The sequence below is a fragment of the Schistocerca nitens genome, chromosome 1 (assembly GCF_023898315.1).
Source record: "Schistocerca nitens isolate TAMUIC-IGC-003100 chromosome 1, iqSchNite1.1, whole genome shotgun sequence".
Classification (NCBI taxonomy): domain Eukaryota; kingdom Metazoa; phylum Arthropoda; class Insecta; order Orthoptera; family Acrididae; genus Schistocerca; species Schistocerca nitens.
The window spans coordinates 708,524,767-708,548,419 of record NC_064614.1 but is presented as its reverse complement, the minus strand read 5'-3'; the positions used below and the strand labels follow the sequence as shown (position 1 = coordinate 708,548,419).

The 23,653-nt window shown below is 38.9% G+C and overlaps 1 protein-coding gene across 1 annotated transcript in view; it reads right to left on the bottom strand.

The window, feature by feature from the left end:
* The window catches only part of LOC126259818 (DNA-directed RNA polymerase III subunit RPC1), a 249,392-nt gene that overhangs the window by 47,699 nt on the left and 178,040 nt on the right, over positions 1-23,653 (bottom strand). Inside the window, exons 19-22 of the mRNA XM_049956862.1 lie at positions 18,330-18,508; positions 11,687-11,804; positions 881-1,129; positions 652-799 (exon numbers count right to left, since the gene is read on the bottom strand). Of these exons, the coding sequence (XP_049812819.1) occupies positions 652-799; positions 881-1,129; positions 11,687-11,804; positions 18,330-18,508 (694 nt within the window). The remainder of the gene's footprint in view (positions 1-651; positions 800-880; positions 1,130-11,686; positions 11,805-18,329; positions 18,509-23,653) is intronic.

The window sequence follows — 23,653 nt, the reverse complement described above, 5'->3', positions numbered from 1 at the left end:
AAGTAACTGTCCACATTCATCATTTCAATGAAGTCATGACAGGAATGCATGATCATCATTTTAGTTTGGGAGACAAGATGTATGCAGACAAACTATGCACACACTTTCCTCTTCTTCAGAACATTCTGGACAATGTCTTGAACACTTGATTTTAGAGATGTTGCTCTTTTGCAATTTGTGACACAATCATGCTGACACCCTGCAGCCAGAAGTCCATTACTTAACCCTGCCAGTTCACAGCTTACTGCTTGTGAGTGCATCAGTTGTTAGTTCAAGCTGCCACCATAGTTACTGCCCACAAGTCGCTTACACACCAGGAAGAAATCAGTCTCGGAACTTTATGGATGGACAATGCTGAGACAAGTTTAGGTGCAGACAGAGTTGAATTTTGTATCACCATGCCATCTCCCAATTCTCTTGCGTCAACAAGAGAGTTTTCTTAATCTATTATAATACCAACTACCACAGTGAAAAATCTTGGAGATTAAAAAGAAATTTGTAGTTCCGAGAGGGGGGAGGGGGTGGGGGGAGTGGGAGACCTGCAGCCCAGAGAAGTTGAAACCCCCCTCCCCCTCCTGGTTTGCCAATGGGTACATAAGCAATAATTCCTTTTTGTTGCTTCTTCTAATCTATGATTAGTGAGAACATTACCTTTATGACAATTTTTGGAACATTCTCCTTCAGATGCTGAAGTGCATAATTTAAACTGGATCGTGATTTTCCAGGCTTCACAGTAATGATGGAATCACCGACAACTGTTACTAAACCTGGTTTAAGTTTTAATTTTGAAGTACAAATGCTGAAAGAGAGAAATATAGACAAGTAAGTCACATTCCTTTTACTCCTCTATGATCAATAAACTAAAGGTAACGTGATTTACCTGTATCTTATTGATTCTGCATCAACCTCTAATTTCAGAAGTCTTATGCGGTCGATATCTAATTTCACAAGAAGGAAACAATCATCAGGAAGATACATTTCTTCAATGTACTCTGAAACTTCCCCCAACGTTGTCTTTTCAATGCGACCCTTCACTCTTCGTGCAAATTCTGCATCATTATTTATTTCCAGGCATGCTGTGATGATTGGTGTGCTAATAGTTTTGCTGGCATTAATTATTTCTTTGATCCTAAAAATACATAAACCAATTAACATATTGCACAAACAGATTGTTTCAACATAATGTTCATCATGTGAGTGGAGTTGGAAACAGGAGTGTCTGTAAAAAATAAAAAACACTTCCTGCAATATTTAATATTATATAGTTGGACCACATTTCCAGGTGTGTGTGTGTGTGTGTGCGTGCTGTTGTCTATTTTTGACAAAGGCCTTATTGGCCGAAGCTTATTGTGAGACAGTCTTCTTTCCTTTTTTTACCTATCCGCAACTCAGCATATCTCCTATATGGTGAGTAGCAACTATCCTTTGGTACTCAACAAATATGGCTGTAAAAAAGGTTTTTATACAAGCTAATAGGCATTTTAGAGAAGAAAAGTCAGTGCTGAGCATACATGATTCAAAAGAAGTGGATATACTGACAATTTTTTATCTTTACAATTATAACATATGTTATAACAGAGTTTATTCTGTCAGAAATATAGATAGGATTTTAATGCCACACAGCAGTTGCAACTTTCTTCACAATAAATATACTGGCATCAGTGACAGCTGAGTCATATATGTTTCTGTACCTTCTTAGAAACTTTTCATCTGCCTTGCACTTTCAAATTTATCTTAACTAAAAAATGTAAATTTTAGGGGTATAGAAACAACTCACTAAAGTGTAAGAGATGTTGAGTTATGAAAATGCACACCAATAAGACTGAAAACTTTGCTAGCTCCAACTCTAATGGGGTGACGGGTGGTGTCATGTGAAACGGGCAAGAGAAGGCATGGGGCAGGAGACAGGCAGAAAATGGGTGGAGGGGGGGGGGGGGGGGGACTGGAGAAGGTAGACTGGTGGTTGGGAGTGAGAGTCAGCAGGCAGAGCTGTAATTTCTGCATGGCATTTTATGTGGATAAGACCAATAACCCGCTGTCCATTCAAATAAATGCTGCAAATTGCAGCCAAGAGCAGAGTGTCCACCCAATGGAGGAACATGCTACTGAGCACAACAGGCTCAAGTTCAATGGCTGCTTCTCAGTCCGTGCCATCTGGATCATTCCCCTCGACACCAGCTTCTCTGAAGTTGTCCTTGCAACACACACTTTGAGCACATAATCATTCTAGATTCATTCTCTGCTAGGCCTCTGCATCACACCCACACTCTCTTCCCTGCAGTGTCCCCTTCCTCTGTTCTGTCACCCCTCCCCAATCCACTCCCTATGTCACCACATGCAGCACCATCTCACTGGTGTCTGTCCATCACTACAAGGTAACCATACTGCTGGCCATAATAACTTGACAATTTCGCTAGTGCTGCCAGAAGCAGAGAAAATTGGCACTACTTGAAAGTTACTCATTTGTTTCTGAGTGCTGCCAATGTCAAGGTGCCCCTAGATGCAAAATACACACATCAAAAAAAGTTTTGCATCACCTTGATTCTGAGAGTTTCGGAACCTGTACAGAACATTGTTATAGAGATCAACATAAACATCATTTCTGCCCTTTTTATTGCTCATAAAAACCACACATTGCATGTTGTACCACCATACAGTGAGACCTTCAGAGGTGGGGGTCCACATTGCTGTACACACCAGTACCTCTAATACCCAGTAGCAAGTCCTCTTGCATTGACGCATGCCTGTATTAGTCGTGGCATACTATCCATAAGCTCATAAAGGCACTGTTGGTTCAGATTGTCCCACTCCTCAATGGTGATTTGGCGTAGATCCCTCAGAGTGGTTGGTGGGTCAAGTCATCCATAAACAGCCCTTTTAAATATATCCCAGGCATGTTCGATAGGGTTCAAGTCTGGAGAACATGCTGGCCACTCTAGTTGAGGGATGTCATTATCCTGAAGGAAGCTATTCACAAAATGTGCTTGATGGGTGTGCAAATTGTCATCCATGAAGACGAATGCCTCACCAATATGCTGCCGATATGGTTGCACTATCGGTCGGAGGATGGCATTCACGTATTTTACAGCTGTTATGGCGCCTTCAATGACCACCAGTGGCGTACATTGGCCCCAAATAATACAACCCTAAAACGGCAAGGAACCTCCACCTTGCTGCACACGCTGGACAGTGTGTCTAAGGTGTTCAGTCTGACCGGGTTGCCTCCAAACATGTCTCCCACGACTGTCTGGTTGAAGGCATATGCAACACTCATCAGTGAAGAGAACGTGATGCCAATCCTGAGCAGTCCATTCAGCATGTTTTTTGGCCCATCTGTACCACACTGCATGGCATCATGGTTGCAAAGATGGACCCCACCAAGGACGTTGGCAGTGAAGTTGCGCCCCTCACGCAGCCAATTGTGTACAGTTTGAGATGTAACATGATGTCCTGTGGCTGCACAAAAAGCATTATTAAACATGGTGTTGTTGCCATTAGGGTTCCTCCAACCCATGGTCATCAACTGCAGTAGTAGCACTTGGGCGGCCAGAGCGAGGCATGTCATCAACAGTTCCTGTCCCTCTGTATCTCTTCCATGTCCGAACAACATCGCTTTGGTTCACTCCGAGACGCCTGGACACTTCCCTTGTTGAGAGCCCTTCCTGGCACAAAGTAACAATGTGGACACAATCAAACTGTGATATTGACTGTCTAGGCATGGTTGAACTACAGATAACATGAGCCGTGTACCTTCTTCCTGGTGAAATGACTAGAAGTGATCGGCTGTCGGACTCCCTCCATCTAATAGGCACTGTTCAAGCATGGTTGTTTACATCTTTGAGCAGGTTTAGTGACATCTCTGAGCAGGTTTAGTAACATCTCTGAACAGTCACAGGGACTGCGTCTGTGATACAATATCCACAATCAACATCTATCTTCAGGAGTTCTGGGAACTGGGGTGATGCAAAACTTTTTTTGATGTGTGTGTTACGAAAAGTTTGTGCCCACTAGCAAATAACTTCTGTAAGTACTTCCTGAGGTGTTTGCAGTAGAACAAAAACTTACTCAAGTTTACTTCTTGAAGTCACTGGGGCAAGTTTACTTTGGGAACGTGCTGCAAGTACTTGTTGCAGAAGTGCAGTTATCCTTAAAAACCAGAGCAGCTGCCATTGTTGTTGAATTATTATTAATGAATAAATCATGATGAAATACAAAAATAAATAAATCAATAAATAAAAAATACCTAGAGGAGTTGTATTGATGTTACCAAGAAACACTATTCAATTTACTAAAATCTGAGGACTTAACTTATTAAAAACCTTGATGATGTTTGTCGTACGTAAATTTGAAACATCTCTTGTCTACTGTATTATCAAATATTTGCAAACAGGGAACTAAAATGTAGCACAGTATTTCAACAGGAGACTGTGTTGTAACTACTCTGATTTTTGCAAGCAGTATTTACTACTATTATCATAAATATTATGTGTTTATGTTTGCACTAACATTAAAAAAACAGCTAAAGTTTAAAGATTTGTGTACTGCCATTCTACTTTCCCTTCTGAAGAAACAAATTGATTGTTAAATTTATTTCATACTTCCTTTACTGGCGGTGCAAATTAGTTGTTTTTAAAGATTCCAATGGTATGTTTGTTTCAGTGCATCTGTCTTTGTGACATTCTACCTTTTTGACACCAGTACTGAACAAACACAACTTCTGTAAGTTTGAGAAAAACTTCCATGAAATGACAAATTCAGCAAGTACTTGCAGCAAGATGCAAGAACTAGAATGAACTTTCACTCTGCTGAGGAGTTCTGAAACCTCCTGACAAATTAAAACTGTTTGCTGGACTGGGACTCAAAACTGGATATCATGTCTGCCACACAATTTTAATCTGTCATGTAGTTGCATTCAAGAAACTATCTCCACTATCTTGGGAACTTCTTGAAGTTGATGAAACTTGTGGATGTGGATAGGAGGAGGAGGGGGTTTGCAGATATGGTGGTTCCTAATATTCCAGCCAGTTCTGTGATTGTATGGATACTGCACAATACCACAGCATCACATTTGACAGAATGCTTAAGAAATATGGTTTCAGCATTACAATGTTAAGAGTTGTTGCAAGACAAGCAAATAAACTGAAATGACTCAATGAAGAAGGCTGAACTGTTATCTAAAATAAAGGAAAACAAGCCGGCTGTGAAAGTGTACATTAGGGATAAATCACTGAGAGCAGAGATCACAAAGTAGTCTGTTTACTGCCCTACAAAGGCAGTTTAAATCTGATAAAACTGGCATGAGCCAAAATAAAACAATTTTAGGGAAAACAATGTTACTGGCGAAAGCATAAGGAAAGATTGCAGAACCTTGTTAATACTGCTTTCCTTTCAATTACTGCACTGCAGTGGCAAGGTTACTGCAGGGAAGTGCAGCAGCTGGAGCAAGAGTATTGGACACGAAATGGAATTGATGAAGTTACCATCAATACCATGTCCTCAAGCGACGACAACGAATCAAACATAGATGACAGTGACCTTTAGTGAACATCATTTTGACATTTTTTTCAGACAGTTAATTAAAACATTGTAAACATTACTGCTGCGCTGTGTTTGATAAATGCAATGTGCAAACAGATCCTAAAAACCAGTTTTTGATGCTCTATTCATCTACATTCATCTACTTTCATTTTTCATTATTTTCAATAAATAAATAATAAATAAGTTGTAGATAAAACTCTGGAGCAGGAATATGTCAACACATTATGTGATTTCTGATCTGACGGCAGTGTCATTTATGCGAGCAATATTTCTGCAAGTGCCGCCAACGATTTCATGTTAAACACAAAACACGGGTAGTGGTGCAAGCACTGCTACAGGCAGCCGACGCTGCCTTCCCCTCGCCACTCCTCTATCCTCGGCAGCCTTAATGAGGGGGCACAGCTGTTCCTGACAGACATCGCGCTAATCATCAGCTTGTCATGGGCAACATGGACAACAGTGTGTGTGTGTGTGTGTGTGTGTGTGTGTGTGTGTGTGTGTGTGTGTTTAAACCGCACATTACATAAAAATAGTGCTAGTACATCACCCGTGATCAGAAACATCTGACAGAATAATAGAAGAAGCCACTATCTGACATCATTCAGCAACTTTTATGTCAGGTCCCTTAAAAATAGAAAGAAGAATAGGCTTTAAAGTCTTGTTAATGATGAGAGAAATTAAGAGATGGAACACACTTACTAGACTGAACAATACTGGTCAAGTCCTTTACAAAGGAACTATCCTGATACACATCTTATTAGATTTAAGGAAAACATTGAAAAGCTAAATGTGACTTGATGACAGAAGCATCTTGAATGTAATTGGTTATGGTAGGTGACTGTGATGAGTCAATATAAATCTAAATGTTCTTTATGCATTTAAACAGAGCTTTTTATAAAGGCATGACAGTGTATGTGATGGAGAGATGTATGTTACATTTAGTGTTGAAATGCAAAAGTAATACAAAGATCCCTCTAAGCCAGTAACACCAACAGGTACCAGGCGAAACAATATATCGGCGCTACACTACATTTAATATTGTCAACATGACCATGAGTAGAGCTCTTTCACTATAGCTGTTAAATAAATAATAAACTTGAAATAGAAGAATAATCTGTAATGTGGAACTGTATTAAATAAGTATTAAGAGTGAAAATTATATCAAAAATACTTTGAAATGAAATAGAATGTAACAATCACTTATGAATCTTTGTTATGAATTTCTTGGGAAATGGATGAGTTTTTTAGGCTATGAACATTGTATTTTGAAGCAGTACAGGGAAGACTGGATGTATTAACTACAGGTGAAAAAATTTTCAATTAATAGGAAACAGACTGGAACGAGACTACTTACACGAATAACGCTGAATTAATAGGCAAGATCGCTAGTAGTGTTACTCAATATGAAGTTTGTTCACGTTCACTGCCTTATGAGAGTAGAGTTGCAAATATTTTGGATTTAGCGCAGTGTGTTTTCTTTTGTGTACAAGTTTATTCAAGAAGTGGTTTGTGTTAGTGTTCTCCTATATGGTTTAAAAAACATAACATTAAACTCATTACAGAAAACACTATTAAGGTATTAGTACAGATTTTGCTTTAAATGAGAGTGAAAGTTCTGAACAGTTTCTCCAGTACTACTAAAATTTACAGAAATAATGGGGTTTTAGAGGCACACACAAGGTGCATGCTGTAATTTCAATGTCTTGTACTGTAGTAAATTTTTAATCATATCTATTCTGCAAAGTAATTACTGAAATAATCTCTGGTACGAAAAGTATATGTTATCTAGTGAATGAATTGGTAAATTAGATTATGGTGGAAGTTGAACTACTTCCTGAAAGATATTAGCCAAAGAAATAATTTAAAAATGTTACAGAGACAAAATATCATAGATGGCTCCCTATTGACAGGATCTTTAGGTCTGTGCCAGAGACACATATGGGCACTAACAGCCACTGTTATCACAGTGTGGGGGTTCTACCATTTTTGTGTTACTTATGATCAGTGAGGAGAATGCAACCACAATTCAGTGTGGATGCAGTTGCCTCAGACTGCAGCCATGCGTGAGAGTTAAGTTTGTGTGTGTGTGTGTGTGTGTGTGTGTGTGTGTGTGTGTGTGTTTGTGTGTGTGTGTGTGTGTGTGTGTGTATGTTCTATTGTTGACTAAGGCCTTACTGGCTGAAAGCTTTATTTGTGACAGTCTTTTTGTTGTATCTATCTGCGACTCAGCATCTCCGCTATATGGCGAGAGGCAATGCTCCTTTTCATAATATTGTTTCCTTAACCCATCTTCTATGTGAAGTCGTAGGGTTAACAGCATCTCGCATGTTTCTACATTTCTCCGGAATCCAAACTGATCTTCCACAAGGTCAGCTTCTACCAGTTTTTCCACTCATATGTACACAACTGATGTTAGTATTTTTCAGCCATGACTTGTTAAACTGATAGTTTGGTAATTTGGAATTGGTATTATTATGTTCTTCTTGAAGTCTGAGAGTATTTCACTTGTCTCAAACATCTTGCTCACCAGATGGAAGAGTTTTGTCATCAGTATTTCTAACGGAATGTTGTCTATTCCTGGGGCCTTGATTCGACTTACATCTTTCAGTGCTCTGTCAAATTCTTCCCACAGTATCACATCTCCCATCTCATCTTCATATATGTCCTCTTTCATTTCCATAATACTGACCTCAAGTACATCTCCCTTGTATAAACACTCTAATACTGCTTCCACCTTTCTGCTTTCTCTTCTTTGCTTAGGACTAGTTTGCCATCTGAGCTCTGGATATTCATACAGGTAGTTCTCTTTTCTCTGAAGGCCTCCTATATTTTCCTGTAAGCATCATCTCTCTTACCCCTAGTAATATATGCTTGTACATCCTTTACACTCTCTTATCATGATGCACAGTTGGTTAGGATAAACAGCCTTGCAATACAGATTTTCCTCTTGGAAACCAGTTATAATAATTATTGGCTTCAGGATAAATGTTTGCAAGAGATGAAATTTATAATTTACCAAACGCTGACATACAATTTCATCTGTTCCATGGTAAATTCATGTCATTATTTGAAAATAGCGTTCCTCATAAACTAAAGACAAAACACATTAAAAAAACCACATAAAAAGGCATGGATAACTAAGGGGATTGACGAATCTTCCAGTATTTATTACTTTTCCACTTCTTTGGCACTGTCTTCTTCTCTCTAAGCACAAAAAGTGTGACTACGTCAGCATACCAAAATTTTTAAAGGTGCTGAGGATGGTAGAATAAACAAGCTGGCACTCTACTTTTCAGTCAGTTTTTTAAATGAACAAGAACATATTCACATGTTTTGTGCTCTGACAGAAGTATTTTTCCATCGGTTCCCTTCTTTTCCCTGCTGCAGCAGGGCATGTAACTCATATGAAAACAAATGTATTAGTAAAATTTAGATAGTTGACTTATGTGAAACAGAAATAAACCTAAACTAATTTTACACTTGACACTGGATTTTATGTACAATTAAAAATTGCATGTGCTTCAGTACAACAACATGGGATTCTCAGATGATAACAGAGACAGTTTACTGCACATTTCTCTATGCTACATCACTTTTATGAACTATATTTCCATTTCACATCAGATTTTACAATTATATTTTGTGTGTAAAAGGAGGGTAACTTTGAACCTCTGTATCTTGGAAACAGATACAGATGTTATGAAAATTTTCGAGGTTCTTAAGAATCAGGATCTTAGGATTATAAAAATTTCAGCCATTTTTTGTGCATACCCTTCTTGGAATCCTCGGCTGGGTTTCGATCCACTGGTGGACAGCAAAAGTCCAGTAAAAAAATATTTTTTGTGAGGTTTTCTGAGGAACCGTCCACAAAACAATGGTGTCTCCATAAGTCACATCATGACCACCATAGACTGCATCAAATGCAAAAATAACCAACTCATTCGCTCCATTTGCCTAAGCAGGAAGAAGTGCATAATACTCATACTTTGACCCTTTATTGTAGGATAGTGACAATAAGACAATCCTCCTGCTGAGTATATAAATGGTCCCTAGTCCAAGGGCTATCAAAAACATTTTTTACCACTAATAGAACCCAAGGTATAAGCACAAGAAAATTCCATTTTTATGTGGGGCATTTTCGAACACATTAGGTACGAATGCTGTCGCATGCACACCGATATGTCACTGTTCAAACCCATAGGAGGTGATAGGAGAGAGATCAATAACTATTGACCCATTTCACTACAGACTCATTTTCAAAATTTCTGCGAAGGTGATGCATTCTGGAATCCCAAATGAGCATCAATAATGTTCCCAGTAAATCACAGTGTGAATTTCAGAATAGCTGCTTAACTGTAAATGCCACTTACACACACACTCACCACATCTTACAAGAATTAAACAACAAAATAGCACAGATTGAAATTTGTGACCTATCTAAGGCCTTTGAGTGTGTGAGACGCAATATTCTCCTTGATAAACTGTATTTTTATGAATTGATGGTGTTGTCAACCTATGGTGTCATATACAACCAAAAGAATGAAGAAAGTTCTACTTAATAATGCAAACACTGTAAGATGGAGAGATGCTTCTGAACAGTGAGAAATCACTTATGGGATTCCACAAGGCTCAATCTGAGGTCCACTATTGTTTCTCAGATATTGCTCCTTATCATGCGAGACCTCGTAAGTCACATTTTTACCATTTTGCATTACTGGTATCAAAAATTGAAGAAACATGGTCTGCATCATCCTAGCAATATCTCGTAAAAAAACAAATGAAAATATTTGAGATAAATTCTGTTTCAAAGTGGTATCTTGTAAAACTGTATGTCATACAGATTCCTATTCAAAAGAAAAATTATTGTAAATTAAAACTATCAGTCCTATTGCATTAATTTACTTTTACAGCTTCATATCTATTAGTCTGCAACAAATATTGCAAAAGTTGAATTTAGGTCCTCAACAAAAAGTATGTAAAAGGTTTTTCCTCTCCCCTGAGATGTTGGATTTCTGTACCTACAAGGTATCACTTGTTAAGGAGTGATATGTAAATGACCTTAAGTCCAATATACAACAATCGGAATTACTTGTTTTTGCAGATGGCACTACCATAATGAATCTAAACATACAAACAGCAACAAAAGAAATGGTAAATAATGTTCTTAAAACTGTCATTGACTCGTTTTCTGTCAATAGTCTCACTCTCAATTTTTAAGAGACACCATGTAAACATTCTGCACATTCACAGGTACTACCCCAATGACAAGAGTAACACATGGTGTGGAAATAACAAATAGGTTGGAAACTTCAGAATTTTTAGGGCTCATATTGATGAGAATTTAAATTGGAGAAAGTACATCTCGGAACTCTTACAACAACTTAGTTCAGCAACCTTGCATTTCAAATCATTGCGTATCTTGGGAAGAGACAAATCAAAAGGTTGACATACTTTGCATATTATAATTCAATAACATCATATGGAATAATGGATTTGGGTAACTCATCTTTAAGAAAGAAAGTCTTCATTACTCTTAAACGTGCAGTAATACTAATATGTGATGCTTAATGATGGACATCCCATAGGAAACTATTTAAGAAGTTAAATATTTTGACTACTACTTCACAGATTTATTCCCTCATGAAGTTTGTTGTAAATCATCCTCTGCAGCTCAAAACAAATAATGATATGCATAATTACAATGTAAGAAGAAAAAATGACATTCACTACGGCACATTAAGACTCTCCTGAGCATAAAACAGAGTGCTAAATGTTGCAGCTAATATTTCTGATCAATTACCCAGTGATATAAAATGTCTGACAGCAAAAAAAAAAGTTTCTACTTTTGTGTAGAAAAATTTCTATTACAGTAATGTGTAAGGTGGTGGTTTGCAATGCTGCTAACTGAGGGTACACAGGCAGAAGAATTGTGTGAAGCAAGGTCTTTACTGATATACTTACACCACCAGAGTAAATCTTTGACAAGGGCAGCAACTTGTCCTTGTGAAACATCAAAAATAATCTTACAAATACCAGCACATCACATCAAGAAGCAATTACTAAAGACACAATACTTTCAAGCAGACAGTCTGCCAGTTGCCCTCTTGTTTTTACAGGAATTTATATCAGAATTTCAGTCTAAATTCACCTTGGTACTCCCTGAGTTATGTTCATCGATGCAACTCCAGCAAAATGAAATGTTTTTAGAGTCATCTGAGTACCAGGTTCACCTATACTCTGGGCAGACAATGCACCAACAGCAGTTCCTGCAAAGACATTCCATTTTTAAAAAACATGAAAAACATATGGAACAAAAAATGTAAATTCTATATTTTGGTGTTCTCTAAATGTTGATTATATTTCAGATGTGATTAAAAAAGCTGTAACACATATACTCAACACCTTCAGTGAAATAAAAATTTAATTTTGTTAACTATGACACAAAGTCACAAAGTGTCCCAAATGCATGAAAATGTTGCATAGCGATCAACGACACTCTGAATTATCTTCATACTCTCTTAAGCTGAAGATAATAAGCTGTGTGATGAGTTGTCAACAACCGTGTACAAAATGAGAATCAGATCACTTTCAATTGTGGGCAGTAAGAAAAATACACAGTAAAACTCATCCATAAATGTAAATTTAGTAGTATCTCCACATCTTTTAATTTAAAATATAACATATCATTAAGACTTAATTTACTACTATGTCAACAGCACTCACTGACATCATAGTATTAGTTCACAGTGGCACAAATCATTCTAAGTCCATAGCCCTTAATGACAAAATTCTGTTTGCATGATGCATAAAAAACCACACCGTCATTTATGACTAACGTATGACAGTGTAGTTGCTTACATAGCAATGTACAAACAGAATGATGTCATTCGAAGTTACAAACGTAGAATAATTTCAACTGCCACGAACTGCTGCTATCCTCAATGCACGTATAGATAAGTCTAGATGCACACATTAAGCGGCTGAGTCAGCAATGGCAATGAGCCAGACAGAATAGCACTTTGCAAAGACTGATGTAACTGATACGTGCTCTATGGCAAATGTGTAGTGTAGTGTACAACACAAACCACAAACCAGAACTGGGATAGTTTGGGATGCATCACTATCTGTGATGCAATTAAATTGTTTTAAAATTCTCTCTCTCTCTCTCTCTCTCTCTCTCTCTCTCTCTCTCTCTCCCCCCCCCCACCCCCCCCCCCACCCCCACCCCTCCTACCCTCTTCTCTTTATTTCTCAAATTGAAGTACACAGTACAGTCAACCATTAATGCAAATTTTGCAATATCTTCATATTCTTTAATCCAAATACACAGCAAATTATTAAGACTTAATTTACAACTATTACAAATCCTGCTTTCGAAAACATTCCTCCCTGATATGTTGTTGCTTAAATGGTTTTAAAGTTCTCTGAGACTGGGTGGTCATACTCTACTACCACAGATGCATCTGTTGCTGTCGATAAACCAATAATACAGCAGAGAATGATCACACAGTCTCAGACAATGTTAAACTCTTGTAAGCAACACCTCGGGGAGGAAAGTTTTCCAAAGTGGTAAAACTGGAAGTGTCATTCTTATCTACATGAAAAATTGCAACAGTAATCCATCTTTACCACCATCAATATAAATATTTGCTAGCACAATGTCAAATTTCATGCCATGATCCACAGCAGGACCATGAAACAGTTGACAATAGAGGGCAACAGTGGTAGCAGCGTTATGCTTAAGTACATCATATAGTTTGTAGATGGTAGGAGGCCATTAATATACACGAAAAACACATCGATGTGGCATCTTAGTGCCTGACTCACATATGACAGTGTGGTTTCTTACATAGCAATGCCAAAACAAGTCATTACGATGATGCAATTATTTTTTTTTTATATCCATACTTAATTCTCAAATCATAGTATTCACAGTACAATCAGCATGTAAGGTAAATTTAGTGATATCTCCTTGTCCTTTAATCCAAATATACAATATATGTATCAACTGTGTGAGCCACTGCAACATACCCTTGTGTCTGGCTCATTGCTTGCCCCAACTCATGCCACTTTGCGCACATTTAAGTTTACTTGTATATGCTTTGGATAGCTGTAGTTTACAGTGGCAGGAATTATTCTAAGCCCGTAAAGTTGAATGATGTTACCCTGTTTGAATGTTGCTATATAAGCAACCACAGTGTCATATATGAGTCAATCATTAAGACACTGCCTCGACATGTTCATCACATGTATAAGTGTGTACTACTATCTACAAACAACCATATGATGTAATTAAGGACAACATTGCTATCGGCGCTGCAATCACCAACTGTTTTGTGGTCCTGCTGTGTGCTGTGCTGTGAAATATGACTTTCAGAACTGGGTTACCTTCAGATGTTCATACAGATAAGAATAACACTGCTGGCATTACTATTTAGAAAACTTTCCTCCCTGAGATGTTGTAACGTACAAGATTTTAATGTTGTCTGTGACAGTGTGGTCCCACTCTGCTTCCACAAGTGCATCCAGTGCAGTTGATAAATAATTGTGTATTCATACTAGACATTGTAAATTACATATTGATGATATGTTATGTGTTTGTAGTACAGGACAAGGAGATATTGCTAATTTAAATTACTGGGTTACTGTACTGTGTATACTTCATTTTGAGAAATAAAGATGAGTACGACAACAACAATGACAACAACAACAACAACAATAACAGAAACTTTTAACTACAATACAGGTAGTGATGCATTGCAAACTGTCTCAGTTACTGATCTGTGTTGTAAGCTGTTATATGTTACTGAACTTTCTCATCTTAAGAAGTGCAGTCTAGACTCTTTGATTATTGGTTTATCTCTGGACATCCAACAAATGACTGATATAAAGACATTCTTCACTGACTGGTTGTTATGTGATGTTATTAATCATTGTCTGCTGTCTTGAATACACAATATTTCACACAGCATTTGGTGGTCCCGAGTTACTGAATCATGCACCAAAAAGACTGTATCACACTCCAGAGAAATTGGACCATGTATCGGTAAAATAATGTGCTTCTTAGGTGAGTTTTTGTGTCAACTGCATCATGCAAAAACACTCATGACAACCACATAGCATAATCAATGACTACTAAGACAAACATACAGAATTCTGCAAATATCGGCTAACGGCAAATGTTATCTTAAATCTGATACTTATGAAACATATGACCTTCTGGATGGACAGTCCCATATTATGGCTCTCACAACCTGAGCAGCAATTTGTCTTGAACCACATCATCTTAGACAAAACTAAATACAGTTATGTTGCGACTGATCTTAGCAAGCAAGTAACCTACAAAATTACAAGACATCTCAGCTTCATCACGAAGCACTTAAAAATACACTGATGAGCCAAAACATTATTACCATCTGCTTAATAGCTTGTTTGTCCATCTCTGGAACACAATACATCATTGATTCAGTGATCTGACAGTCCGTTGGTAGGTTTGTGGAGATACACGACATTACATGTATACACACAGGTCATGTAATTTGTGTAAATAATAGGCCACAGATTTGTGTATTTGGTGACAGCAAAATGGTTCAAATGGCTCTGAGCACTATGGGACTCAACTGCTGAGGTCATTAGTCCCCTAGAACTTAGAACTAGTTAAACCTAACTAACCTAAGGACATCACAAACATCCATGCCCGAGGCAGGATTCGAACCTGCGACCGTAGCGGTCTCGCGGTTCCAGACTGCAGCGCCTTTAACCGCACGGCCACTTCGGCCGGCTTGGTGACAGCATCTGATAGCAACCCACATGGGTTCCACAATATAAATCAGGTGAATTTGATTGATGAGACATCAACATGAGTTCACTATAATGCTCGTCAAACCACTGTAGCATGGTATTGGCTCCGAGACACAGACAGTTATACTGCTGAGACTTGACCTCGCCATCAGGGAAGACATCAAGCATGAAGGGGTGCAGGTGGTTCACAGCTGCCAGCGTTTTTGATTACTACTATATGTCCCATGCAAGCACTGTAGAATGCCTCCCACAGCATAACACTGCTCCCACCACCCTGCATCAGTAATGTGCTGCACTTTTCGAGCCACCATATCATTGTCCTTTCAGTGTTACTGAAGGTGAATAGACATAGTTAAAACAATGTATCATTACAAACAAAAAAACATTTACTATTCACGAAGTTGAGTAACTCTGTGTAGTAGCTGGGTGCCAAATCATTAGTGAGACATGGAGAAAAATAATGAACATCACTGCAGATCTCATCAGAGAGGCAGCCAAGAATGAAGACACTGGTAGAATAACTAATTAAACATCTTAGTGGTAGCAGTGATAGATAGGGCATTGCAGAAGCAAACAATTTGCAATCAGAAGCTGGTGGTGATGTAAGTGGAATCTTTCCATTACCTTAACGAAACACAGAAGGGAATTAAAAAGGACAAAATTTCATCATAGATTATCATATTGTAAGTACTTTTGTCAGATTATAACTTATATGGTGCTGATAAAATTTTCTGTTTGTTCATTTGTTGAACATGTGAATAATTTAAAAAATTTAACAATGACATAATTCCAAAGAAATGGGGCAGACCAAAATCGAAGCCTCACTATGAGCGAGATATCTTGAATGCTTGACTTGAGATACTGACATGAGAGACGATAAAAAAACAAATGTATTGAAAAAAGAAAGTCATTATAAACAGACGGTAACATCACGGAAGCTACAAAATAATTTGAGTACTGTCACATTACTCCAATATCACAACTTTTATTCCTTTACACAACATGCCTTACAAAATGGAATTTTTGGAACACAACCTACGACCAGCTTAGAGACAGACGTGATGACACTTTCTGCAGAACCTGACCATCATTTTGCAGGACAATGCTCAAGCACGTATAGTGCAAGCTGTTACTGATATGTTTGACTGATGGGGGTGCTAAGTGCTATACCACCTACTGCACTCCCCTGACTTAAGCCCTCGTAAGTTCAACTCTGATAGGAGCCAACTTGTCAGTCTCTCTGCAAACACCTCTATCACGGATATTACCAAACCTAAGACATCTCAACAGAAACCTGAATCGGTTTTCACTTATGCTTAAATAACATGATTCAAGTCCGTTTCCCTTTGAGTTATCCCACAATTTCGATGTATATTATCCCTAGAACACCTCAAAGATCCACACAGATATAACAAAATCTGATCTCTATCACATCTGTTTCTTTAGCATCCCTTTCCCTACAGAAGTTACCATGAACTTCACTGATGGACATATTAGTGCACGTTGTGATAATGCTTATTATGTTTTCATCCAAGAACAAATTCAGAATTTCTATTTCGGTATTTTTTATACGAGCTTGATTTTTTGGTCCAGGCAAATGCGTAATAATATTACAAGATCTGCTTCTAACAATGGTAGGATATTTATTTTTCCTCTGTTTAGTTATTCCATCTTTCCCTAAAAGAAATGCATCCTCTTGAGTTACTTCTTCCTGTAACTCATATTCATCATACTCTGGCACTTCTTGTTCTGTTCCTGTGACCGCTTTCATGAACACAGTCCTCAGTCTCTGAGTCAGTACTATCACTGTGAGCATCTTCACCACTCAGCTCATTGAACCATTCCAACCATACATTAGGATCTCTACTAAACTCTGTCCGAGGTTTTTTTGCTTTTGACATTTCTTCCATAATCTAAAAATAAAGAGAATACTAGGTAACACGGAAGGTAACTGCAGTCCAAATTTACGCACATGAAAGATCGATTGAATCTAGGAAAGCAATAAAATAATACAAGACTTACTTTGTTTCAGATTGTGGCAGCAGAGCTCGCGCAGATGACTGGTGTCCTCAAGACTATAATAATGTTTCATAAACAATGTATCTTGCATAACTGAAAGCCAACAATGATTGGAGCTAACAGCTGGAGTGTTAACAGAAAGGTACTGAAAATGGCGCGATCTCAGTCCTGCCCTGTCGGACAAAATTGAGCGGCAAAGTCATGTGGATGATGAGTGTCATCCGTGCAAGCGACTGAGGGTTAATGACAGATCTCCATTCAGTGGAGACGCACAGCACACAGGGACACATGAAAGACACAATTATCCAGAATAGTTATCAAGTTCTAGTTCTTGGCAGTTTTTCTTTGCTACTGTTTATGAGATAATCTTTGTCCCTATTAAAGTAGGATATGCCTATGACAGTTCTGGAACAGCATGTGTTCAGTGAGTGCATGGGACAGGTCTTGCACATTGGTCTCAAAGATATGATGAATGTGGCAAGAGGTAGGAAGTAGGAGGGTGATAAGGATAAACACTGAGGGAAGTGAGTAGGATTTTGGAGATGATATTCCTCATATCAAGGCACAATGAAAAGTTGTCAAAGCCATGGCAGGGGATGTGATTTTGCTAGCCTAGTGTGGGATTCTATTAGGTAAGATATTGTGTACTCCGTGTTTTTATTGGACCAAGGGTTCTCTCTAAGGCTTCTGTATAAAGTCAAAAATGTAATGTAAGTGAACAGATTTAAAAAATCTTTGATTTAAAGTCAGAAATGTGTATGTTATTCTCATTAGTCACCAAACAGGCCTGGAGACTAACAAAATGTTTGATAGCTCAGTAGATAAGTTTGTCCATTATGAGTAACAATTGAAAACTGGAAATATTTTTATAATCAATGATCACATAGTACTTGCCACACGTTTTTCCCTGTGTTATGCTTGGTTTTCTTCATATTATTCTAATCACTGAACTACAGAAATGAGGTTTGTACCTGGTTCAATCTTAGCCCGCATATATTTATCACGACAGGTATGAAAGAATTCCACCAGCTGAGTTAAAGTTAGCCTCTCAAGTTGCATAATAACTGGTGGCACTGTTTGATCTGTTGCGCCAACACCCATTTTGTGCCTCAAGCGTGCTGTGCGCCTGGCAAAGCTTTCCATGAACTTCCTGAAACATACATAAATTCTGAACATTATGTATCCCGTAAATTTCAACAAGGCATTTTCTGAATTAATTTACAGCATAATCAGATACATGTAAAATATGATGAAAAAATAGTGAGAGAGATAGAACATATATGAAGTTTTACACAAAAGTGGTTAAAAGAGGGGGATTTAATAGGCAATTATTTCACAGCTCATGGACGGTTTGTGTTGGGAAGATGCACAGTTACTTCTTACTCTAGGATAATTTTCCTTGATTTCCTCTTAAGGTGCTTGATTTAGTATTGGCTGTTTGATTTACAATTACCTATCAATCCCATCAGCTGAGTAATTAAATGTTGAAGCTCCTAAACTAACATTCAGTATAAAGAGGCCTGAGTTTGGCAAAAAATTGATAAAGATAAATCTGGGCTTAACCGGAAGGTAGGTTTCAAAACCTCATTTCTTTGCTAGGTATGGTCCAGTTGGATTTAGTTATGCCCTTGACTTCCTCCAGCATTTCAACTGAGTATAGAGAGATCTGCAGTTTAATGTTTCAATTATTCTGCTGTCTCTTCAACCTATCAGGACACATAAAATTAAATTTTCGATAACAACAGTTGTATTAGTAGTAGCAGCAGCAGCAGCAATAGTAACCACAGTAGTAGTACAGTACAGCAGTATCAATAAGTCTTCTAAAGTTTTTGGGGGTGGTGTAGCATCTGTACAATTTGCACAAAAATCAAACTGCTGTTATAAGAGTCAAAGGACATGACAGGGAACTAATATTTGAGCAAGGAATAATACAAAGTTCTAGTTTATCCTCAATGCTGCACAGTTTGTGTATTAGGAAACTGTAAACGAATTCAAGGAGAAATTTGGAAAAGTAAGTAAAGTTCTGGGAAAAGAAATAAGAACTCTGAGGCACATACTTCTGTCACAGATGCACAGGGTTTCAAAGATTAGAAGAACAGAATAAATACTGTCTCAAAGAAGTTATAAGATGCTGATCAACAAAAGTAAAAGAAATGGACTGGTGCACAATTGAATCAGGTGATGTTTGGGGAATTAGGTTAGGAAATGAGACACTAAAATAACTAGACACATTTTGCTATATTGGCAGCAAAACAACTGTGGCAGAAGTGAAGAGGTCATAAAATGCAGACAGGTGACAGTAAAAACAGCTTTTCTGTTATATATATATATATATATATATATATATATATATATATATATATATATATATATATTAAAAACAGAGATTCCATGACTTACCAAACAGGAAAGCGCTGGTAGATAGGCACAATAAAAAACACACAAACACACCTATCTACCAGCGCTTTCCCGTTTGGTAAGTCATGGAATCTCTGTTTTTAATATATTTTTCCCATGTGGAATATATATATATATATATATATATATATATATATATATATATATAAGCAGTGGTGTCTGTATATGTGTGGATGGATATGTGTGTGTGTGTGCGCGAGTGTATACCCGTCCTTTTTCCCCCTAAGGTAAGTCTTTCCGCTCCCGGGATTGGAATGACTCCTTACCCTCTCCCTTAAAACCCACATCCTTTCGTCTTTCCCTCTCCTTCTCTCATTCCTGATGAGGCAACAGTTTGTTGCGAAAGCTTGAATTCTGTGTGTATGTTTGTGTGTCTGTCGACCTGCCAGCACTTTCATTTGGTAAGTCACATCATCTTTGTTTTTAGATATATTTTTCCTACATGGAATGTTTCCCTCTATTATATATATATATATATATATATATATATATATATATATATATATATAAAGAAAGATGATGAGACTTACCAAACAAAAGCGCTGGCAGGTCAATAGACACACAAACAAACACAAATATACACACAAAATTCAAGCTTTCGCAACAAACTGTTGCCTCATCAGGAAAGAGGGAAGGAGAGGGAAAGACGAAAGGATGTGGGTTTTAAGGGAGAGGGTAAGGAGTCATTCCAATCCCGGGAGCGGAAAGACTTACCTTAGGGGGAAGAAAGGACAGGTATACACTCGCACACACACACACATATCCATCCACACATACAGACGTGTGGATGGATATGTGTGTGTGTGCGAGTGTATACCTGTCCTTTCTTCCCCCTAAGGTAAGTCTTTCCGCTCCCGGGATTGGAATGACTCCTTACCCTCTCCCTTAAAACCCACATCCTTTCGTCTTTCCCTCTCCTTTCCTCTTTCCTGATGAGGCAACAGTTTGTTGCGAAAGCTTGAATTTTGTGTGTATATTTGTGTTTGTTTGTGTGTCTATCGACCTGCCAGCGCTTTTGTTTGGTAAGTCTCATCATCTTTCTTTTTAGATATATTTTTTCCACGTGGAATGTTTCCCTCTGTTATATATATATATATATAAGATCATGTGACTTACCATACGAAAGCGCTGGCAGGTCGATAGATACACAAACAAACACATACATACACACAAAATTCAAGCTTTCGTAAACAATGGTTGCTTCGTCAGGAAAGTGGGAAGGAGAGGGAAAGATAAAAGGATGTGGTTTTCAAGGGAGAGGGTAAGGAGACATTCCAATCCCGGGAGCAGAAAAACTTACCTTAGGGGGAAAAAAGGACAGGTATACACTCGCGCACACACACACATATCCATCCGCACATACACAGACACAGACACAAGCAGATATTTGTAAAGGCAAAGAGTTTGGGCAGAGATGTCACTCGAGGCAGAAGTACAGAGGCAAAGATGTTGTTGAAAGACAGGTGAGGTATGAGCGGCAGCAACTTGAAATTAGCGGCAAGTTCCCATCTCCAGAGTTCTGACAGGTTGGTGTTAGTGGGAAGTATCCAAATAACCCGGACGTTGTAACACTGTGCCAAGATGTGCTGGCCGTGCACCAAGGCATGTTTAGCCACAGGGTGATCCTCATTACCAACAAACACTGTTTGCCTGTGTCCATTCATGCGAATGGACAGTATGTTGCTGGTCATTCCCACATAGAAAGCTTCACAGTGTAGGCAGGTCAGTTGGTAAACACCTTCAACCCATTACATGCAGTCTCCCATCCTTCATCAAAGACACCAACCACTTTCTCGAACGCCTGGAATCCTTACCCAATCTATTACCCCCGGAAACCATCCTTGTAACCATTGACGCCACTTCCTTATACACACATATCCGCCCGTCCAGGGCCTCGCTGCGATGGAGCACTTCCTTTCACGCCGATCACCTGCCACCCTACCTAAAACCTCTTTCCTCATTACCTTAGCCAGCTTCATCCTGACCCATAACTTCTTCACTTTTGAAGGCCAGACATACGAACAATTAAAGGGAACAGCCATGGGTACCAGGATGACCCCCTCGTACGCCAACCTATTTATGGGTCGCTTAGAGGAAGCCTTCTTGGTTACCCAGGCCTGCCAACCCAAAGTTTGGTACAGATTTATTGATGACATCTTCATGATCTGGACTCACAGTGAAGAAGAACTCCAGAATTTCCTCTCCAACCTCAACTCCTTTGGTTCCATCAGATTCACCTGGTCCTACTCCAAATCCCACGCCACTTACCTTGACGTTGACCTCCATCTGTCCAATGGCCAGCTTCACACGTCCGTCCACATCTAACCCACCTCCATTACGACAGCTGCCACGCATTCCACATCAAACGGTCCCTTCCCTACAGCCTAGGATCAGACTCTGAATGTGGCTCTCCTGCAGGGATACGACTTCCTCAAATCCTGCCCTGAAATGAGATCCATCCTTCATGAAATCCTCCCCACTCCACCAAGAGTGTCTTTCCGCCATCCACCTAACCTTCGTAACCTCTTAGTTCATCCCTATGAAATCCCCAAACCACCTTCCCTACCCTCTGGCTCCTACCCTTGTAACTGCCCCCGGTGTAAAACCTGTCCAATGCACCCTCCCACCACCACCTACTCCAGTCCTGTAACCCAGAAGGTGTACACGATCAAAGGCAGAGCCACGTGTGAAAGCACCCACGTGATTTACCAACTGACCTGCCTACACTGTGAAGCTTTCTATGTGTGAATGACCAGCAACAAACTGTCCATTCGCATGAATGGACACAGGCAGACAGTGTTTGTTGGTAATGAGGATCACCCTGTGGCTAAACATGCCTTGGTGCACGGCCAGCACATCTTGGCACAGTGTTACACCGTCCGGGTTATCTGGATACTTCCCACTAACACCAACCTATCAGAACTCCGGAGATGGGAACTTGCCCTTCAGTATATCCTCTCTTCTCGTTATCCGCCAGGCCTCAACCTCCGCTAATTTCAAGTTGCCGCCGCTCATACCTCACCTGTCTTTCAACATCTTTGCCTCTGTACTTCTGCCTCGACTGACATCTCTGCCCAAACTCTTTGCCTTTACATATGTCTGCTTGTGTCTGTGTATGTGCGGATGGATGTGTGTGTGTGTGTGTGTGTGTGTGTGCGCAAGTGTATACCTGTCCTTTTTTCCCGCTAAGGTAAGTCATTCCGCTCCCGGGATTGGAATGACTCCTTACCCTCTCCCTTAAAACCCACATCCTTTCATCTTTCCCTCTCCTTCCCTCTTTCCTGACGAAGCAACCATTGTTTGCGAAAGCTTGAATTTTGTGTTAATATTACGTAATCCACCTCCAAACCATAACCAAAAAAATTTTTTTCCGCTTTCAACACTACCGCTGCTATAAAATCCACCGTTACTAGTTCACAAACAGTTCCTTTCACCTATTAAACAACCATTTCGGCTACTTCTAATAACTTTTGCTTTATTTCCATTTCCATTTTTCTCACATCACTGATCATTTTTAGCCGCTTCCCATAGAATTTAACGTCATTATTTCTTCGTCAGACAATTGTGAACCTCATTTTCATAATCTGCCACCACAAAACCACTCCTTTTAATACATTTACACGTAGTTTTACGAAATTTTCCCCTATTTCTCCACCCTTTAACGTGTTTTGGCGGCAACACAACCACCTAACCTTTATGCACGTCGTTGTCTACCAACCCAAGTTCACCACAGGATCAACATAGCCCAGCTTTAACCAATACTTTTTCGCCTTTTTTCACAAAAGATCTCTAGTTGCTTTCTAGTTCACCTTTATCTCTCCCCATATATTTTTATTTTCATTTTCATTTCAGCCTCATGTTACACTTTCCACCTTCT